At 37.2% G+C, this 20,668-nt stretch overlaps 1 protein-coding gene across 1 annotated transcript in view; it reads right to left on the reverse strand.

Moving 5' to 3' along the window:
* PIK3C2G (phosphatidylinositol-4-phosphate 3-kinase catalytic subunit type 2 gamma) overlaps positions 1–20,668 on the reverse strand; it is a 216,591-nt gene that overhangs the window by 127,406 nt on the left and 68,517 nt on the right. The window contains 7 exon segments of the mRNA XM_026863441.1: positions 1,291–1,307; positions 1,310–1,383; positions 12,412–12,589; positions 18,290–18,344; positions 18,346–18,402; positions 19,756–19,823; positions 19,826–19,869. Of these exon segments, the coding sequence (XP_026719242.1) occupies positions 1,291–1,307; positions 1,310–1,383; positions 12,412–12,589; positions 18,290–18,344; positions 18,346–18,402; positions 19,756–19,823; positions 19,826–19,869 (493 nt within the window).

Consider the following 20,668-nt stretch of genomic DNA (forward strand, 5'->3'; position numbering starts at 1 on the left):
CTTATCAAACAAATAGAAAAATTACACCCAACAGATGGCTCTATCACACTCTGGTCAGGGTCTGTCCCTTTTATTCGTATTTCAGCCCTTCAAGCCCCACATTGGGCGCCAATTAAGACTGTGCAGGTTTAAGCCCTGCCGGGACCAGAGAGCACGTTGCCGTTGCCCCTTCCCCACCCTCAGCCGGTCAGGCTGGCAGTGAGGCACAAACCGGGGCTGAAATAAGAAGAAATTTAATACAAAAGTGTGATAAACAATCTGAACAACAACAGTAGCAATGATAACAACAATAAACAGCAATAACAGTGAACAAGACAAACAATATACAGAGAAATACCGCTAAATGGTCACGGAGCAGTTCCCCACCACCAAAAAGCCAAAGAGAAAGTAAAGTTTCCCGCCCCTGGACCTGACGCCAGCATGGTATGAATAACCCGGCTGGAGATCCCCTACCCCTCTCTCTCTGCTGGGGAAACTTAACCCTATCCTAGTTGAACCAGGACAATAAACTTGTTTGTGAAACAGAATCTGTGGCAGGTGGAAGGACACGTAAGCGTCCTACTGTGTGAATGCTGTAAATTTGTGCAGGTGTAATCCGTATTCATATATATACACATATATATCTATCTAGATATTCATATATATGGGCATGCATTTATACTAATATCTATTTAAAAACACACAAAAAACCCCTGAGGAACTCTGAAATGTGGAATAGTAAGAAATCCATGTGCACAATGTTACCAAGTAAGGGAATAAAGCTTTCAAAGGTTCCCCCTTAAGTGCAACACAGGACCTACTCAACCACAGTGATTGTTTTGGAAGCAGTAGGCTCATAACTTGGAAAACATTAATTTCCAGTGAAATGTAATGTACATCTATAAAGGGACAATTCTACGCACAAATTGCCCTGACTAATCTGTGCTGACCATTTTCCCTGTATACGTCTGTGACTTGTTGCAACACCATTTGCTTCTTTCACTGCAACAAAGCCCTGACACCACCAGACCCTGGTTTGGTGGTCATAGTCAAATTGTTCTTGATTAGATGCATTTTTTATTTTAGTTTGTTATTTGTAAATACATTCTTGTAGTATAGAGAAAAGTTTAATCAGCATGCCAAAACAGTCTATACCTCAGCCCTATTGTTAATTCAGTCATTGCATCAGCTGTAAAGCCTTTCTTATTTATTCCTCTTACAATGTATCAATCAAACTGAAAGAATCAAAAGTATTTAATGAAGTTATTGATCTGGACAGAAGACTTCCTTGGCTATCAATTTCTTCCTTACCTGAACCAGCTGTGGGAGTATTCTAACAATTCATCATTGGACATATTTTCTATTTGTTGGACTGCTGTTCTGTGAATATCTTGATCTGGAAAACTAGAGCAAAACAAATAGTTATCATTAAGAACTACTGAACCACTGCAACTCTCCTGAGCTCTCACTGATATAAAATGTTAGAAAAACAGGTTTTCTCTCAAAATGGAATAGGAAAAAAAAAATCAGTTCAGTTGCTTTACTGTAACAAGAGTCAAGAAACATGAGGCAGATAACTTAATTAGTTGGACTGTTACAGGGTCATACACGGGAAAAAACCCACCCTGATCATCAAGTAGGTTTTAAAATTTGAGCTATCATGTATTATAATTTACTGAAATATGAAGCAAATTATGGACTTTCTCTTGCTGCTCTTACCTGAAATAGGAAATTTCTGTGCCGTGGGAACTTTTAACAGTCACTTGAAGACTTGTGTTGTTCTGAGCAACAATATAAAACCTTAAAATTCCCTCACAAGAAGGGTTCATTTCAGATAATTTATTCAAATGTCAGCTCTTCTGGTTTGTATCGTAAGACAATAAAAAGTATTTTTTAAACTGAAATAATTTTGAAATGGAAAACATGTTATCTTTTTCATTTTTCTAAAGGAAAATTTAGTTTAAAAATCAACATCTTCCCCCCAGAAAGACTCCAAGTCAGTGAAAAAGCCAATTCTAATGGGAAAATGTGTAAGTATTCAGCATAAGCTGTACTGTCAACAAATTATGGTTGAAACCAGAATGGCTGTAGCCTAATACAGATTTTGTGATGGAGCTCTCACTGTAAAAATGATAAAAGAGGAAAACCTGGTGTAGCAGCAATGATAAAACAGGGAAAAAAAGGATGGATAATATAGCTGGCCAAAACATTTTTCTTTAGAAAAGGAAAAGAATGAAATTTTGATGTAAGCTGTTGGATCAAAACTGACTCTTAAGAACATTTTCTCTCTTTCAAAGAAAAAGACAGAAAGTATGCACTGTTTCTTTTAACATTTGAAAGCTGATGAATAATCTTTTAAGGGTTTCTTTTGAAAAAATAGAATACAGAAATAATTTCCACGTTTTCTTTCATATGTTGCATTTGTGACATGAATTGTGATACATGGAGAATACATATACACAGAAGTTGCCTAGATCGGTTCAGATTTAGCTGTCCTGCTTTTGAAAAGAACAGATGTGCTCTTTGGTGTATATCTGCTATGTGGTGTTACCCTTAACCATCTGTCAGTAATTGAAGCTTATGCATTGACATCCCAAGATTCTTTTTGTCTTCTGAAGCAAACTGGAAATGTTCATACAGAACTTTTACTCACCAGAGCTGCAAGAGTGGTCACCTCCGCCAAAGGGGCAAAAATGTCTTCAAACAGCACCAGTCAATCAGATCTTGTTTAAAAGAGCTGCTGGGCTTTGATCTAGTTCTCTGAGGGAAGTACCTGCCCCACAAAAAGCAGTGAATCCCTCCCCCCTGAACTGATACAGCTATTGGGCTCTTTTAAAAATCTCTGATTTGGTAGTCTAGGCATACATAAAAACAATGACTAAAGGACACAGATTATCCTGTCAGTTTGCCCTGGAGAAAGCCCTTTGAAATCAGAAACATCATGTATGACAGAAGGTGTCACCGGGCCACTGCTTTATGGGCTCATCACAAAACCAGAATGTTCTCTTCCCAGCTTCCTATCCAGCACCTTTTGCCAACAGTATATCCTAGAAAAATAAATCAGAAGTGAAACACAGGAGACAGTACCACATTTGCAGCAATGACTCCTCCTTGCTATCAAGAGAAATCATAAAGGTAAGTGCTCAGAAGTGTAATAGCACCTACAGCTCTAAAGTTGAGCTTTTAAGTTCAATAAAACAAGCCGAAGCAAAACGATATGTACACTTTGATCATCAAACTAACTACAGGCCATCAAATAAAAATGTGGATATTTTGAAAAAAAAGGCTAACAGTTTGACATACTTGAAAGGCAGAGCTTTCTGTGCTGCCATCAGCTGCCACCTGTAGCACTTTCAACCCCCCTTTTAACAATGTGGCTCAGGTCTGATTTTATTATTTGTTAGTCTGTTATGGTACGTATTTGATGATGTTTTAATACAGTTTATAACTGTATAATGCTGAGAGGGCCTTAATGGGGAGAGAGGGAATACATTATAAATAAATTATCATGATAGCTCCAAATTAGCCTATTCTGCAAGGATTATTTTTTTATTTATTCTAGGCAATCTATTATGAATATAAAGTTGTTACTTTAATATTCACACAGCTATTTAGAAGAAAACATACTCGAAGGAGGACTGCATATTAAAAAAAAAAAAATCCCTTTCATATCATCCTATCTTCTAACTATGCAATTGCTCCAAAGGTCCTGTGTGTCAAGCACGTGCAGATAATATGGAAATTAGTTTTTCCCTTTCCCTTCTCGCCTAGTTCAACAAATAACTGAAGAGTGAAATATGCTCTATACAGGCACCAAGTCAAGCAGAAAAATGTTATTAGTTACTGCTTGTTCTTACTAGCAGACAATATTTGAATATATGCAATGCTATAATGAAAGGAACTCCCATATTTTTCCAGCTAAACAAAGAATGATAAAATTATTTTGATCCCAGCCTTTCCAGAAAATTCAACAGCTAATATTTGATTTGTTTAGAATTAATTTGCTGTAAGTCAAAACTTAGTTAATGTGCTCTTTTAACTACTGACAATTTGTTAAGCCCCAGATATAATATCCATTGCTCTCTTGAATGTCAGTGTTGGTCAGGGCCACAAGTACAATAGAAAAATATTGAATTCTACTTGTTTTACCCATCACATTTGTATTTGAGCAAACATAATATCCTCAGAAACACTAGAACTACAGTAAATACTTATGAACTCAACTAGTACTACATGGTTCTTATGCTATTCATGCTTACATACATCAGTATATTTGTTAAAAGCCAATAACAGGATAAGGTCTACAAGCAGATCTGAGTTAAAAATCCTACCCTTCACATGCCGGGAAACTATGCTATCTTGTAGTCTGGTAATTAATAGGTCTAGAAGGTTTTTTTCAGTGAATAATCTTGCAAACTTTTGAGTGTTGTATCAAATCTGATTTTAGCAATCCATAAATTAGTCTTGATTAGAGGACACAATTAACTGATCTTTTGGCTCTGTGACTCAATGCAAGAGAAATCTCTTTAGGCCTAAGAAAAATTGTTCAGATAATAGAGGACAGCTCTTTCCAGGGTTTGCTACAATATGTAGTTATTTACATAGACTGAAAACTCTGTAAGCAGAGAAGTGAGACGAGTATATCACAATTAATTAAATATTCCAGTCTTTAAGGCTATTCTCCTAAGAAAGAGGAGCTCATCTATATCAGATCCATTTTGCAAAGGGTATGAATTTTAGAGTATCAGGTTCCTCACGTGTGGCCTCTGGTAGTGGTTACAGAGACAGGAGATTCAGGCACTCCTCTTCCCTAGGCTTTTTATGGTTATTGCCAAAATCTCTGAGAATTTATCTAAAAAAAACCCCAAAACCAACCCAACCAAAAAAAACCACCCCAACTTAAAAAAACCCTCAACTTTAAAAATGCTTGTATGACTCATTCTTTGCATAGTTTCAAAATGTTAATTTTCAGCCAGGTTTCCAGTTCCTTCTAGTTATATCTTTTATCCTTGACAAACAACCTATTTGTCAATAAATAATTAAATTAATAGAACAAAGGTGTTCCTCATTTATTTGCCTGATTGCATTGTAATATATTGTAGCTTTCTTCTTTTAGCCAATTTTATTTATTCTGTCTTCAGGTAATGAGTACTCCACAACAGAGACTGTGTCTTCTTACAAGTTTGTTCCAGGTTTACACACTCAGAGACACTACTACAATATAAACAATTTGTAAATGATTGTTGACGAGTCTAGTCCTTAGCAATAGGTCACAATATGTAGGACTTCAAATTTCCCCTTAACAGCTCATTTTGCAACCTGGATTCTCCTTAAAGTATGAAACTGGTTTCCTTCTATATTTAATCTCACTACCCCTTTTGCTGTTTTGTTCTTCCTTCCCTGCATGATGCTAATGATTGACAGCCACTCATTTTACAACTTCTAAGTAGCTGTAGATTATTAGGTCTCCCTCGAGACTTTAAGATAGTTTTTGTAAAAGTTGAATTTTGAGCTGAATGAATACAGATTACAATTTGCTTTAGAAGTAAGAACAATTTACAGTCTTTGATTCTTTTCATATAGAAAGCCAGTAGGGAGCCATTTGTCTAGCTGTACCTTTCAGCTAAATCACATTCAAACAGAAAACTAAGTGCTGGTGAGGCATCCTGTGGATTTGTGAAATTCTCCTGAGATTTTAGCATCTTCCAGTGGTGACTTGACTGTAAATGAGAAATAGATGTGCATTTTATTTTTAACAATTTTACTATCCTAATTTTATTGCACTGTCTCAACCCTATGCTGGAAGATATCTGTCAGGTAAACAGAACTGTACAGTTCACTACACTTTCTAGCATGTGAAGATCTCTGTAGAGAACTGCATGGCCTTTTGCAAGTCATCTTTTAATTTAGATGTTTATAACATGTCATGTATTTCTGTAATTCTCTTCACATATTATGCTGTGTTGCATTTTCAAAAAAGACTTTGATCTCATGAAATTCATGTTATTAGTCTGGAAGAAACAGGGAAGGCTGAGCTAGCAAACGTACTGGAATGAAAATATCAACTGAAAACAAAAAAAACCTTTAAGTAGTAAAGGCTATCATGTCACTGATGGGTGCAACTGGGCCAGGAAAGAAAGTATGGAAGAACTGTTTAAAAGAACAGACAGATGAGTTTTGGTTGGCAGTTTAAGTATTTTAAAAGTAATTAGACAGAAAGAGAGGAGAAACTTAAAAAATAATGATTAAGTAATTCCTTTAGTTTTAGCACACAAACAACATTAACAAGGCTTATTTGCTTTCCATTTGTGATTTTCTTCGGTCCTTTGAGGGCTTCTAAAGAAAACATTGTGTGATTGTATGAAGATCAGAAAATGGCAAGGACTAAAAGAAAGATAACAAATACTGTCAGTAAAAAGGACACTGGATTTCCAAATTTTTCATTTGAAAAAGAGTAATATATTCACTCCTCCTTGTGATAAGACAAGTGAAGCCTCCCCATCCCCACACATTGCAAAGCTCATGGTCAGATATACTAGCTATTGCTTTGGCTGGTCAACTGGCAGATGGATCTGTAGAACTTACTCACTGAAAGTACTTACAAAGATTTTATAAAAGAAATTCTGACTAAAACAAATAGTAATAAGTTTAAGATGTCATGAAGACCATATGGTGAACCATGTCCTAGGAAAGAACAAGAGTAGGAAGAAATTAACAAAAAGTAGTTTTCCATTTGAAACCTGTATGATCTAGAAGGTTCTTCCCATGCCAGAGACAGACTTTGTTCTCTGTTACATTAAAACAAAAAAGAATAAAACATGAAAAGTTTGATTATTGACAGATTTAGCGTGCTGATTAGATTGTGCTTTTATGTATGGAAAGCATACCATATCCTACATAGTTGTCCATTGTTAGTTGTTCTACAGTGCCAAGAAAGTGAAAAATTATTACAGGCAGTAAAAAAAAGTAATCACATTCAATGTTTAAAATGAAGAGTTGTCTATTCCTAACAATGCATACATCCTCGCAAAAGTTATTACTAAATTTCATGTACATTACTACAATCCAGTTTTGAAGTTGTTTTATCAGTAATGTGTTCTGTAGAAAATATCAAATTAATTGTGGTCTGTTGTTTTGTTCTTATCTTATTTCTTTGCATAAACCCATGTTTGCTCTCCACATTGAGATAAAACTACAGCCTTTTAAACCAAGTAAGATGCAAAAGGGCAAGATAGGCTCTAGTTGTGTCTGATAAATACTCTGTTGGGCATTTGTCCCGACCCAGACTAGAAGCCCAGAGAATCCCAATGGTTCCATTATACCCTTGGGTTAAATTAAGGGGAAACGACACCAAACGACCTGCTAAAATCTTTTATTTGGGGTAGAGAACAATTTAAACTTAGAAAAGGATAATAAGTAATGTGATCTCTTATAAATCTATGGGGAGGAGAGGAATGGAGAGTCAAAGAAATCTGGATCACCACCCCTGGATCCAGCATTGTCTCACGTCCAGTAATCCTGGGTAGTGGGTGCACACACAGCAAAGTTTCTTTTGCCTTTTTAAGTTAATCTTATTAACTGATAAGCATACTAGACGAGGAGGGGCAGGTATTCCACAAATTCATTTCCACAAAAGACAAGGAAAAAGATGAAGCATGCATTCCAGTTAAGTTGGTTTCCCTTGCTCAGCTTCGGTTTTTCCTCTGTTCCCAGAGATCTTATCACACATCCCAGAAATTATCACCTCTTACCAGTTCTTGTTACCACTTCAGTGGTGAAGGTACGAGGTCATTAGCAAGGCAAACATGGTGTCTGGCTTGCACAACAGAGCCACAAAGTATCAGGTTTAGCGGTACTTGTGCTTGAGGGAAAACAACCTGGTTTCTGCTCAGTCCATGTCTCCCCCTCTGAGGCTTATCTAAGGAGTCTGACAATGCAACTGCAAGGGAGTGGGGGATGCATCCTTCCATACACTCCTGCTTCTTTGGGTGACGTTCCTCAGACTTATCCAAAGGCCACAGTTTGTCCTTGAGGTTTTCTGTGTCAATGAATATTTGAGGCATTACTTCCTTCAGTTCCTTACAGCATTCTGTTGTGGACTCTCAGGGAACAGCTTAAATTCTGCTTTTATTAAACAATTACAATCTGATTCAACAATTCTAAATCAATTTGGCTTTCAAAAGTGTAATTACGAACAAAGTCTGGCTTCAATCGATCACATTTTATTATAATTACTGGTTAGAAAGTGAGCTTCAAATATATTGGTATATATCCTAACCTCTGAAACTCTATAGCTACCCTGCTATGCAACATGAAAATCAATGATAATACTGTGAGAGTCAAAGGCTGAGGGATGCTATAACTGAAAGGGCATCTTCTCTGGCAAAGGAGAGCTGGGAGGAGTCATGTTTACTCTGCCTGGTCCATACAGGGGATTAAGTAAGGTAGTACAAATCCCCTCTGACACCTTAATGTCTGATCTCAAAATTATCTGATTTGGCACATGGTTTTAAAGGAATGTCCTTTTCTGTGCACCTTCCCTGACAGAATTTAGCAGGAAGTTTCTAGGAAAACTGCTAAGCCTACCAGGGAGTTCTGTCTTCACCTCCACTGTCTACGTCAAAAAATTGTCTCTTCAGAACAGTTTGCAGTAGCAAAATAATGTTACAAAAAATTTTAAGTACAGATGTTCTCTACATACACAAAACAACAGCATGTTAGTAATGCATCATAAGTGATGGTATTTCTAATATTGCCTTTGGTTTCTTTCTGTCATCAAGAAAATTCTCTGAATAAACAATTGTACTGGTGTAATTTCCCTGGTTACTGTGCCATGCAGTGTACATACAGTTATAGAAATTCTATCTCCACTAAAGCTTGGCTTTTTACCACACTCAGTAAGTAAAGTCAATGGTAAAAGTGCACAGGGCACTAATAAGCAGTACTGAGTAGGAGGGACCAGCTCCATACCTCCTGTCTTAGGGAAAACTTTATTTTTTTATATGTCTTATAATCATCCTTCCCTGAAATTAGAAGTAAAACTGAGAGTATAAAATGTTATTCTACACTTCCCTCTGCCATCCCCTTGATCCCATATTTATTAAGGAAACATTCACTGGTTTTTGGGTTAGGTTTTGGGGTTTTTTTTAGCATTGGCTTCTGGGTCTTTAAGAATCAATGCACTTGCTGCAAGTACTGGATGCAATGTTGCTGCTAAATTTATCTGTGAATGTACCATGATTGTGTTTCCATTTTATGAAAGTTCTTACTTTCCACTGCATAAATGAGTATGTTATAATTTGGCTGCCTTGAGATGTGCCTGAAAAGTGGAAGAGCATAAGCAAGAGAGACATGCTCAAAGAACAAAAAACATTATTAAATTGTACATTTAATTGTGCAGTGAATAAAACAATTTAGAAATTTCAAAAAGCTGCAAAGCGCATTCTAACCCAGATGCCTGGTAACAAGGCTTGATCTAATGTGCCATGATACCTCTCCTTAAGCTCTATGATGCTGTCTTCTAACAGGCAGTGAGGAAGTGCCTCCAATGATCTTCATTTCTTTATCCTTGCAAATGTGAGGTTGAGTTTTATCATCAGGACAGATGCTGCTTTTCTGCTCTGAGAAGGAGGATAATTTCAAGTTCCCAGCCCAAGGTTTGCAAAAGTGACTAGTGATTTTGAATACCCTCTCTAAACTGAATAAAGAGTAAGCACATACCTGCAGGAGAAATTTAGGTTCTCTTAAGGACACTGCAAGCTTCCAGCAAAGGAAGCATCCAGAATTCAGAGTGATTGGAAACTCGGTTTCTTCTATGGTATTACTAACAATGTGGTAAATTGTGGTACATAGAAATGATACAACATAGAGCTGAGCTGTGGAGGTCCTTGCTACAGGACATTCTGAAAGCCAAACGTTTATGTGGAATCAGTTTTTATTTGGAAAAAATAGTAGAAAAAAAAAAGTGCAAGAGGGCCCTTAAACTAAAAAAAATCTGTCTCAGGAAGTCTCTGAGCTGCAGATCACTAGAAGTTGAGAGAGTAGTGCAGTGTCATTATGTTTGGCCCACTCACTGTCTGCCTTACGACATCTGTCTTTGGTCACCATTGGAGACAGGATGCCCTAGACTGACTTTTGGGCTGATTTACTGCAGCTGCATTCTTTCATTATGTTAACAATACATGTAGACAAAGAACAGCTCTAATTTATTTTACTTACCTATGATTTGATAGTGATGGTAACATAAGTCCTTAAAATAGACATGAATATATAGAGAACATTTATTTTATATTCTGCTCATGTGTTATAGCTGTTTCAATAATTCAAGTTCATATGTCTCAGTAATAACAAGAAATCAGAGAGCTGTTTTGTGGATGATGGAAGTGAGGAACTGAGCTGATGAATTGTCGTTGCCAAACATAATACAGGATAGAGTTGAATGAACCTTCAAAACCAGCTCAGTTATGGAGAATACAATCCAAAGTCAATGAAGGTAATGCTGGAGATGATTTGGGCTCTATCCAGTTTTACTTTATATTTCAAAATGATTGAAATCTAAGAAAAAGAGAACCAAGAGAAGAAACCTCAGAAATCCATTTATATGGAAGATACTCATCTCCTTCAACCCACTGTCTCAATTTGCATATACATGTCTCTCAGCAGTTAAATCGCATGACCGAGACATCTCTAAGGAAATGTAATCCCTCTGTTTCTGAAGGTTAGTTTCCCAGTTGTTCACGCACCTACAAAATATTGTGGATATATGAAGGAGATATTTTTTTTTTTTAAAGATGATGTGTACTATGAACCAGAACTTCCTTCTGTAGTGTTAGCATGAAGCAAAATTAAAAACCTGTTTGAAATTATCTTTTGTGAGAAACAAACTAAAGGGACAAACCAGCTAAGAGCCTGATCAGAAGTACTTGTTCTTTGGCAAGACTGCAGGTGCCAGCCACTCCCAATGGTGTCACCAGGAGAGACAAAGTGATGACATCTTCCATCTTTTCATGCCAGCAATCTTTGTGATAGCCAGAAGGAACAGTGTGTACACTGCATCCACTACCTACAGAGAAGCTCTGTGACAGGCTGAGTCATATTAAATATCCTGTGAAACACCTGGCAGGACTGATATGCTGGACCACACCCTGATGCGGAGTCACATCTTCAAAGAACAGTCAAGCTCTTCATTTGCAGAAATGCCACCCATACACAGAAACAAGATTTGACAAACGTCTAATCTGAAAGCCTGGCATGCTCTGACAAAGCATTCCAAAATCTTTTGCTGCTTTAGGGTGTGGAAGACAACACACTGCCCATATTCTTTTTTCTCATGGTTCTTTTACAAATTTGAAATGGATTCTAGTAATTTAATAATGGTAAATAAGATAACATGCTTCAGAACCTGATCTTTCAGAATCTTCACTTTCACATGATCCCCACTAAACATAAAAAAGACATGTATGCAAACATGTCAAACTGCTAATAGTTTACATAGAAACCTGAGACACACGTATTCTTAGGAAACTGCATCCAGAGGGAAATAACAGTCGATAGTTTTATATTATTAAATCATTATTTGTTTTTTAAATAACGTTGTGGTGAGTGTATGCAGCTTTTCATCAATTAAAGCTTTAGATGATGTATTTTTTTCTAAAGGTACAACATGGAACTGAGATTGCAAAACTGGTGCAGCTTGTGCTTACCCAGCCCTTACAAGGGCCTGTTAAACCAAATTTGCTCAACCATTGCATCCATACGTTTAATGTTTTCACAGGTAGGTAACTTAACACAAAATACCTCCCAAGGTTTTGGAATAAATGCAGCTGCTGACACAGATTCTGCCCCTAACATCTGCTGTTACAAGGAAAGACTACCTCCACCATCAGGAAAGCCTTCCAACAATCAGCTCCCAGCGTAAGAAGTGGGGGTGGACCATCACAACAAAATTATTTCAAATTGTCGTGTACTGACTTCAAATTTTCATCCTGTCTACTTCAGAAAGATAGATTACAGGTGGGACTGCACATATTTACATGGTATCATAATCTAGGAGCATATTTCAGTCCACCTTATCTCCCATTAGTCACTTTATATCTGTACAGTAGTTTGAACATATGGAGTGCTATGTAAGTGCTAACTATTTGACTGATCAGCTGTTACTAGAAACCGACCGAATCTGCTACAGAAAATTAAATACTCTTTTCTTTCTCCTGAGAAATGGAAAACCTCACCCAAGAAGGCAGGGCTGGCACATTCAGCTCAAGGTCATCACAAGACTTGCAACTATATCTTCACTTTGACACAGGAACAGAACTGAAAGTACAGTCTGAACCAAAGCACGATACTGTCCTGAGCAAACTTAAGTGCTGCATTAATCAGCACATGATCATTCTGTTTATTGTTAATTTTCCTACTTGGTTAATTTTCTCTTACCTGGAAGTCAGAAGCCCAAGCACCTCCAGCAGGTTAGAAAATCTTCATCTCCTCAACATGGCATACATTTTTGTGCACTGTGCACTGCCCAGTATCAGAGGAAGGGAACAATTTTGATTATTGCAGTAGTAAAGAGACTCAGAGAGCCTGGAAGAGATCAGAAATTCAGTTTGAAATTAAAACCACCTGAAGCTTTGTGTAGCAGCAAACTTTATTGTACAGAGGGGCCAAGTCATACAGTACACTGATTTTGCACTAAGTACATGTTTTCCTCTGGGTAGGATATAATTTTTGTGCAGACCAGCTTTTATAAGAAAAGTGATACTTATAATCTGGATCTGTCAGCCTTGGGTCATATAAAAATGAAGTATCAAAAGACACACATATGTGATTATTTCACTTACCGAGCACTCTCATTTTTCTTCTCCACTGTCCCTGTTGTTGGTTGGTTGGTTTGTTTGTACTGGGGTTTTCTGACAGAGACAAAGAAGATGCAGTTATCACCAGATAAACTGTTGTTACATCCATCTGCTACACATTGTCTCTAACTACTGTGACAACTAGACACACAACATTGCTAGCCATAGCTTTTAATCCTGCCTTTGCTTTGACTATTTGCATTTAAAATAGGGTTTAGACACATCCATGCACATACACAAGAACAAGCGTGTGCATGCACACACACACAGAGTGTGATTATCCCTAGCACTAGTATGAGTTTGGAAAAGGGAAGAAAAGCTCCCAGAAACTTCTACGTCTGTTTACAAGGTCTGGCATGTTGTACTTCACTGTACTCACTTCCAAAAAAGGATGCAATACCAAATTCCTCATATAGATATTAGATACCTAAATGACATATTGATAAAATGGTCAGTCCTCACACCATATTTCACTGTAGTGAGAAATGCTGCAGAATAATTTTTGCTATATATGCTCTGATTTGTCAACGGTTCAAATGTCTTTGCCTCACACATATTAAGTCCTAGGTTTTGATACCATCAGAAAACATAAAAATAAATTCCCTGTGAAAGAAAAGCTCATTCTCCTTAATATGATATCAGAGCCTTCAAAAGCAAGCTTTGAGAGCGCAAACTGATCTCCAGTTCACACAAACCATTACTAAAACCAAGAGGAACATCATTTTCTTGGTCATACTTGACCAGATTGCTGATCCATCTACTTCACAACATAAGGTAACTGTGACTTTCCATATTAGATATTTCAGAGCAAGATGCGAGAAACCTTGTAGAAGGTAGTAAGTAAAAAGCTCATTTCGTCAAGTGTTTCATTACCCAGAAGCAGGGCTCAAAAGCCAACTGTTTACATTCTTTCCAAGGTCTTCTTCCTTCTATTTCAATGTTTGTGGATGTTTTCAGCCAAAAACCCCATCTTAGCCCTGCTCTAACTGCCAAGATTGTGGCTTTCACAACTCATAGCAGTGAGTTCCTTTGGCTCTGTATGCACTAGGGAACTTTTCTTTGCAATTTTGAATTGGCAAGCATTTAGGAACAGAGAGCAGCAGTACAAAGATGGGCATGGGTTTTTTTCTGTCACAAGAGTGAATGTTTACTTCTTTCCTTTAGAAGAATAAACTCGTAAATGTATGCAGAAGATGAACCTAATTGTGATACAAATTCTGTCATGACTTTCAGTAATACTTTCAAGAAAAGTATCATTTTGGTAACCATTTCAGGAAACAGCTTCAGAATTCACAGCATGTCTATTGTAACAAATTATAGATGTCTTTGTGTTTGCATGAAGAAACACAGAAAAAGATAAAAGTAGGCCTAAGACTTTATTGCTTGGCTGGTAATCTCATGCATTCGGATGGTATTCTGCTGGACAGTTCATCTAAAGGACCCCTTCTATATGTTGACTTTAAACAGAGATACAAGCTTTCAAACAGCATCCTCCAAACTAGAAGATCTGTTGTTCAGATTAAAGCTGCTAAAGCTGCTACTGAGCTTGCAAAGGGAGATAAGAAATCAATCCTTGTATCAGGTTTTCTAAATAACAGATTTTTCCCTCTAACTTTACTCCAGAGGCAATGCCATTTTCTTTTTACATGTTTTAAAGATCAGAGCTGAAATTAAAGGTTGAGTGGGGTGGGGTATTTTTATGTTTTAAGTTTCTTAGCTGTAACTAAAGTTTACATATACATGTAATAGGACATTTAAGGTAAAAAGTATTTTACATATAGCATCTGGAGATTGTTATACTAATAAAGATGTTTCTTTGGTTCAATATGGATAAGATGCTAATATATCCTCTTTATTGATAAAAACACAGTTTATGTTTTTTTTAGGTAGAATTGTATCTAAATTTCCCTCCATATAACAGCTATATTAAAATCTATAACCTTCTGCTCAACACAAATAACAAAAAATTTAAAAACTTAAATAGTTCAGTAGTTTTCATATAAAACATCTTCATTAATCCCCTTAGCCAAATTAAAAAAAAAAAAAAAATCTGGCTTCTGTGCAAGCTTTATTAGCTGGTCTTATCACTTTTTTTGTGGAGGAAATGGCAAAAATGAGTTTAAATGTTTCCGAGCTGGTTTTGTTGTTCATATTCAGTACTACAGCAGAACAAGACAAAGGGCAAAAAGAGGAAAGAGCAGCAAAGCTTGAAAATGCAAATTGCTGTCCCCCAGCACTGAAGATAATTTGCACACGTGAGAACAAGAACACAAATGAGAACTCCCGTGGACAGACTAGCAAAGTGTGCAGCATCACTGCACTTTTTTAGACCTGTTCTACTATTCACCCAACTGGAAGTAGTCTTTCTAATCACAATTCACTCCTGTGATGACTGGTAGGCAAGCTAGATTCTTACCAGGAAAGTGATAAAAAAGAAAAGAAAAAGGGAAGCTGAAAGAGAGGAAAAAATAAGGTAGAATTAAAACGATAAGTGAAGGAAAGAAAGATGGCAGAAACAAGACTCATCTTCCTGGTTTCAAACCAGTCTCTGATCCTTACACTGGGAGCCACTGCACACAAGCAGGCTGCATCAAGTTCAAAGAGCAGCCATTATCTCAGATGGCTACTTTTCTGGGGTTTGTATTTCAAACATAGTAATCCTAAAAGGAATCAAAGGCTCACATCTGAAATGTTTTCAGAAGTCAGCCAAAGTCGCTGGCAGTAACTAATGAATTCTCTTGGTGTCCCCTCTCCTAGCTGGTTTGGTGATGACACTAAAGATCACACAGCAGCAGTGTAGGGCTGTGAGGAGCACAAGTGCCATAAGGTGAAGTTAATTTCCTTTAGTCCTGCTGATCCCCTCATTAATCAACATCCAAGAGATATTGGCCATGGGGACCAGCGATCTGTGCCAGCTACTAGAGAGCCAGGGGTGCGAGAGTCAGCTACTGGGAAGACCATATGTCTGGACCAGCTACTGAGGAAACCCATGTCTGTTTCCTCAGTAAGGAAACTTTTCCTCAGGATACAGGAAGAGGCCCAAGTGCCAGCAACCAAATTGGAGTGTGGCTGTGAACCTTGGGGCTCATATGTCTGGGTGTCAGCAGCTGGAGAGAGCAGGAAGATCTGGGGCCACCTACTGGATAGACTGAGCACAACTACTGAAGCAATCAATATTTTGATACTATATATAAAAATAAGTATGTGTATGCATGTGTATATATTCCACCAGGAGACTGATCCTGATCAGGCAGAGAGGAGGAACAGAATCAGGCTGTGTTGTCTGTTTCGTGGCAGTGTTGCACATTTCTGTGCATGCTGGTGAGGTACTGCTTTCCTTCTGTGCTGATACACTGATCAGGAATATACGGTCCAGCTTACTAATGTCTGAACTTGGGGACATGGAGCCACATCAGCCTTGCATTCATAAGCTGTCTGTTTTTACTTTTTTTTTTTTTTTTTTTTTTTTTTTTTTTTTGAACATTTGCTGTCCATTCACATGTTCCCTCTGCCTTCAGTAGAGGGAACAGAAAGATCCTGACAGCCTGAGAATGGTTTCTTAGTTTTCTAACGAGACACCCATTTATTTAAAAATTGTATTTAAGGTCTGTAAGCCTGAGGCATCATCATACAGATACATCGCCACTAAGACTACTTAAATTTCTCTCTTTTTCTTGACATACCAAAAAAATAAGGAAGAGATCTTTAGGTATCATGGTAATGTGCTAGGATACCAGTATATTGTTAGAAATTTTTAAAATGAAAATCTATCATGACTGAGGAGGTAAAAAGAATTCCTCTGATACAGATACAACACAAATTAGAGGCTGACAGACTCCTTCTGGTCAGAAAGTACTTAAAAATGGAATTCCTTTATTCAAACCCCAAAGAGTCTTTCTTTCACCTTGATGATTCACTTGGTAGACCAGCACAGTGTTTGACAATCCGGCAGAGCTCAGTACAATCTGCAAACCTGGAGATTTTCCCATTTACTTCCTTCTTCATGTCATTGATGAAGATGCTGATTAAAACTGGTCCCAGCCTTGAGCACTGACAGATCTTACTGTTGATTCCTCCATTCTGAATAGCCACCATTAAACATCCAATCTTTACCTCTAAACCCATGGCAACTTCATTTCTTTAACGATATGATCTGGAATCTCAGCGAAGTTTTCTGAGCATCCAACTGTCTTATGTCCACCAAATTCCCAATATCCATGCACCCACTAACAACCTTCTAGGACAGAAACAGGTTGGTGAGGCAGGGTTTATATTCACAGAAGCCACAATGACACTTTTCTGACTAATTACTCCATACTTAGCTAAATGCTTAATGATCTTATTCTTCTTATAGAACCCACCATTTTATCATGAATAGAGATCAGATGCATTGGCTTGAAGTTCCCCAAATCACTTTTGGAGCATATTTTGAAGGTGGAAATTTTGCTGGCACCTTGTCGGTGCCCTAACACAGTGGCTGTTTACAATAAAATACTGACCTCCCATTCATATTTAAAAATAAAGTAAAAAAGAACCAAATCACGGATTCCATGGTTAATAAAAATATTTTTACATTTCATCGTGTATTTTTAAAAGTTGAGGTAAACATCAAATACATCAGCAAGTTCGTCTCATATTTCTTTTGAGAAATTAATTTAAAAACCCCAAACAGCCAACATAGAAATCATCACAGAAAAGTCCTCTTAACACATACATCATATCCCACTGAGAGGGCTGAAATGGCTTTAAGTGATTTAATTATTGCACAACAAATGCACCTTTTGGCCTTTGATGGAGGATTAATTCACACAATTAATTGTGATTGGTATAATAGCTCTCTGTGAGCACCTGTGTTCCCAATTCCACTCTGACTATAAACAAATGTATTTTATACAGTACATAATCCTAACTGATAGCATAACATATAGCTGAGTCTATTAACCTGCTTCAGTATATACAGTGTGTTTTGTTTCACTTTTTCTTTATTTACTTTCTGTGAAAACTTTCCATGCTTCTTTCCTTGTTTATAACTTGACATATTGTGTTTTAAGAATCATATGACATTTAACTACTATATCTGAGGAGGTTGATTTTCATAGAACCCAAAGGTTTTCTTGCTAATACTGATATAGACTTTGTGCATCACCTCAAAATCTTATGTTCTGAATCAAAAATTAGTTTCTCACTTCAAAGACATGAAAAGACACAGTGATAGAAAAACAATCCTTCTCTAAACTGGCAAAATACACTGCCATCTCCAGGGGCTCATTTAGGCTTTACTGTGATCTGTTCTCTCATTTAGAGGTGTTACTTCTCAGATCAATCAAGATAGGCTCCTTCAGAGGAAAATTTTGGTTTTAAAGAATTGGATACATTTAACTGTGATCAATAGGATAAGTACAGCAAGCCAAGAATCAGCAGGGCTAGCTGGGTACAACTTACAGAAAGGGAGAATATCTGTGAAAGTCTTGCAATATGCTTCAGGCAGTCTTTGGTTGGCTCTTCAGGATCACCTCCTTCTTTTGTCAGGTTCAGGTTTAATGAACTCCAGATTAGTTTGTGGAAAGTCAATCTTCATTAAAAAAAAAGAAACAAAACCCACAAAAACAAAAAAAGAAGTCATTTTAGCAATATGCATTCCTAGATACAACTGTCAATAAATGTTATTTTAGATTTGTACTGGAAGCATACAAAATATGAGAGAAAGAAGAGGGCATAATTCTTTGAGGATGTTCACGGTATGTAATATATTACTCAGAAAGAAAACATTCAACCAAAATTACAAAGCTTGAGGTCTGAGTACAGATTTAGATGAAAATTCAGGTTGTTCTTTAAAATTTAGCTCAATTTGCACATCCCATTTTGTTTTTTTAATGCACACCATAATCTCTTATCTATATCTATTTTTTTTAATATGTATTTGATATGCATCACTCTTTTAAAGGTTAACAAAGTTATTCCCTACAAAATGTGTCTTGTCATTCACATCAGAAACCTTATCTTTATGACATTTCCAGCACGATCACAAATCATGATACTGTCACATGCATGGGAATAATTGACACAGGTGGGGGAGAATGAGAGATCCTCCTGTTCTGTTTCTTTCAGCGGAGAGATATTATAAATTAATAGCATTTACTATCTCAACTTCCCTTTATTATGAATAGGGGAAGATATTTTAAGGTGTCATCTTTGAACTCCTCAGACTAGAAAATCCCCATTTGCTTCTCTATTAAAAATAGGCTATTTTTAGGCCAGCCTCATTTATCTGCATTATCTGCTTTTACATGTCATTTGCTAATAGTCATTCAGGTTTTTAATACAGAAAACAATTGGCTTTGCCCTTAAAGTATCCAGTGCTAATTTAACCTGGAAAGGTGGCAAAAATACCATGTAGCTCAAGACTGGGAGAACCATTCTGCCCAGAACGAGTGGGTGCTCAGCATGTAATCATCGAGGGAGAGCTGTTCCGATGCCTATTGACAACTGATTGTAGTCACTTTCTTTACAAATCCTTTACACTATTCAGTCTAATTTCAAGCTGTATGTCACATTTTTAATGGCATGCAATTCAATAGTACTCAGACCAAAAATTCAGATTTGAAAAGGCAGCTGTAAGTCAGGTATCAATTAATTAATTTGTGTCAAAAGTATTTTTGGAACGAAAATGATAACAACAAAAATTACCCTACAAAAACTTTTCCTAGTCCTCAGAGGTGGTGTTTGATATGGAAAGTATCATACATGTTTGCCACTGTTCAGAATTACAGACTTCCATCCATTAAGATTACATGGTCCCTTTGAGGGGCTATAATGGAAACGGGTTTTAATTTATGTGGTGTTGATGAGCTATGGTATGGGAACAACCCTTTTTTTGCACTTTGTTAACAAAAAACCCCTTTCCTTTGCTTTCTCGCTTTCTTACCTGCAATGTTACTGAGGTTGGTGTATCAGTACTGCAGATGCCCGGGGTAATCATTGCTGTTGTAAGTGACTGTACAATGTCATGCTAGGCAGCACAGTTCCATGAATGAGCCACCTGCAATACACAAACAGAAATACTGCATCAGTGAACTGAAATTACATCAAAGTACATGGAACTGGATAGCTGAAAAGACAAGCAAAAGGAGAACAAACATTTTATTTTTATGTAGCTAGTACAAATATGATCAGTAGAGGTTGCGTACTGATGGCCTGACTGCTATTGTGGTGTCTGTGCAGTTGCAGGGATCGTGACACAAATCACACTGCCAAGACATTCTAGGTCAGCTCTGCACTTTACCACTGACTTCTGGTGTGACAGGGGCTGCTATTTAAACTAGGTGTAACATAATTATAATACCATATTTCTATTTCAATAATTAATTTTAAGGACAAATATGTTAGAGATTGTAAGTGTCACCGCATTTGATAAGGTGGAGTATACATTTATTCCACAAAAAGAAGAAACTCATGGCAACCATACTGCAACCATGAAGGATCCTTGGTGATTTTATGTGTAGATGGCAGGAAAGAGGGAGCATGCTATCAGTCTCCAAGGAGCTGAAAGGAGTTGAGTGGGATAGTACTGTATTTGCTGTACCTTGTTTATTACCAGAGCTAAAATAAACTTCCAGTCTTATTACAGCAGAAGAGGACACTGCTTTTTAAGGAGAGCTCAAGTTACCCTAACTTACAAAATCAAGCTTGTGTCCTGAAATTGCATGGGAGACCTCCCTCACCACACCCAGCAAGAGGAAATTCTTGTTGCTTGCTCTGATTTGGAAATAGCAGTTCAAAATAAATCGTGTTGTTAGAACCAGTGAAGTCAGAGCAATGGGCACTGGGGGGGTGGGTGG

The sequence above is a fragment of the Athene cunicularia genome, assembly GCF_003259725.1.
Source record: "Athene cunicularia isolate RWA chromosome 1 unlocalized genomic scaffold, athCun1 chr1_part2, whole genome shotgun sequence".
In the NCBI taxonomy this organism is placed as follows: domain Eukaryota; kingdom Metazoa; phylum Chordata; class Aves; order Strigiformes; family Strigidae; genus Athene; species Athene cunicularia.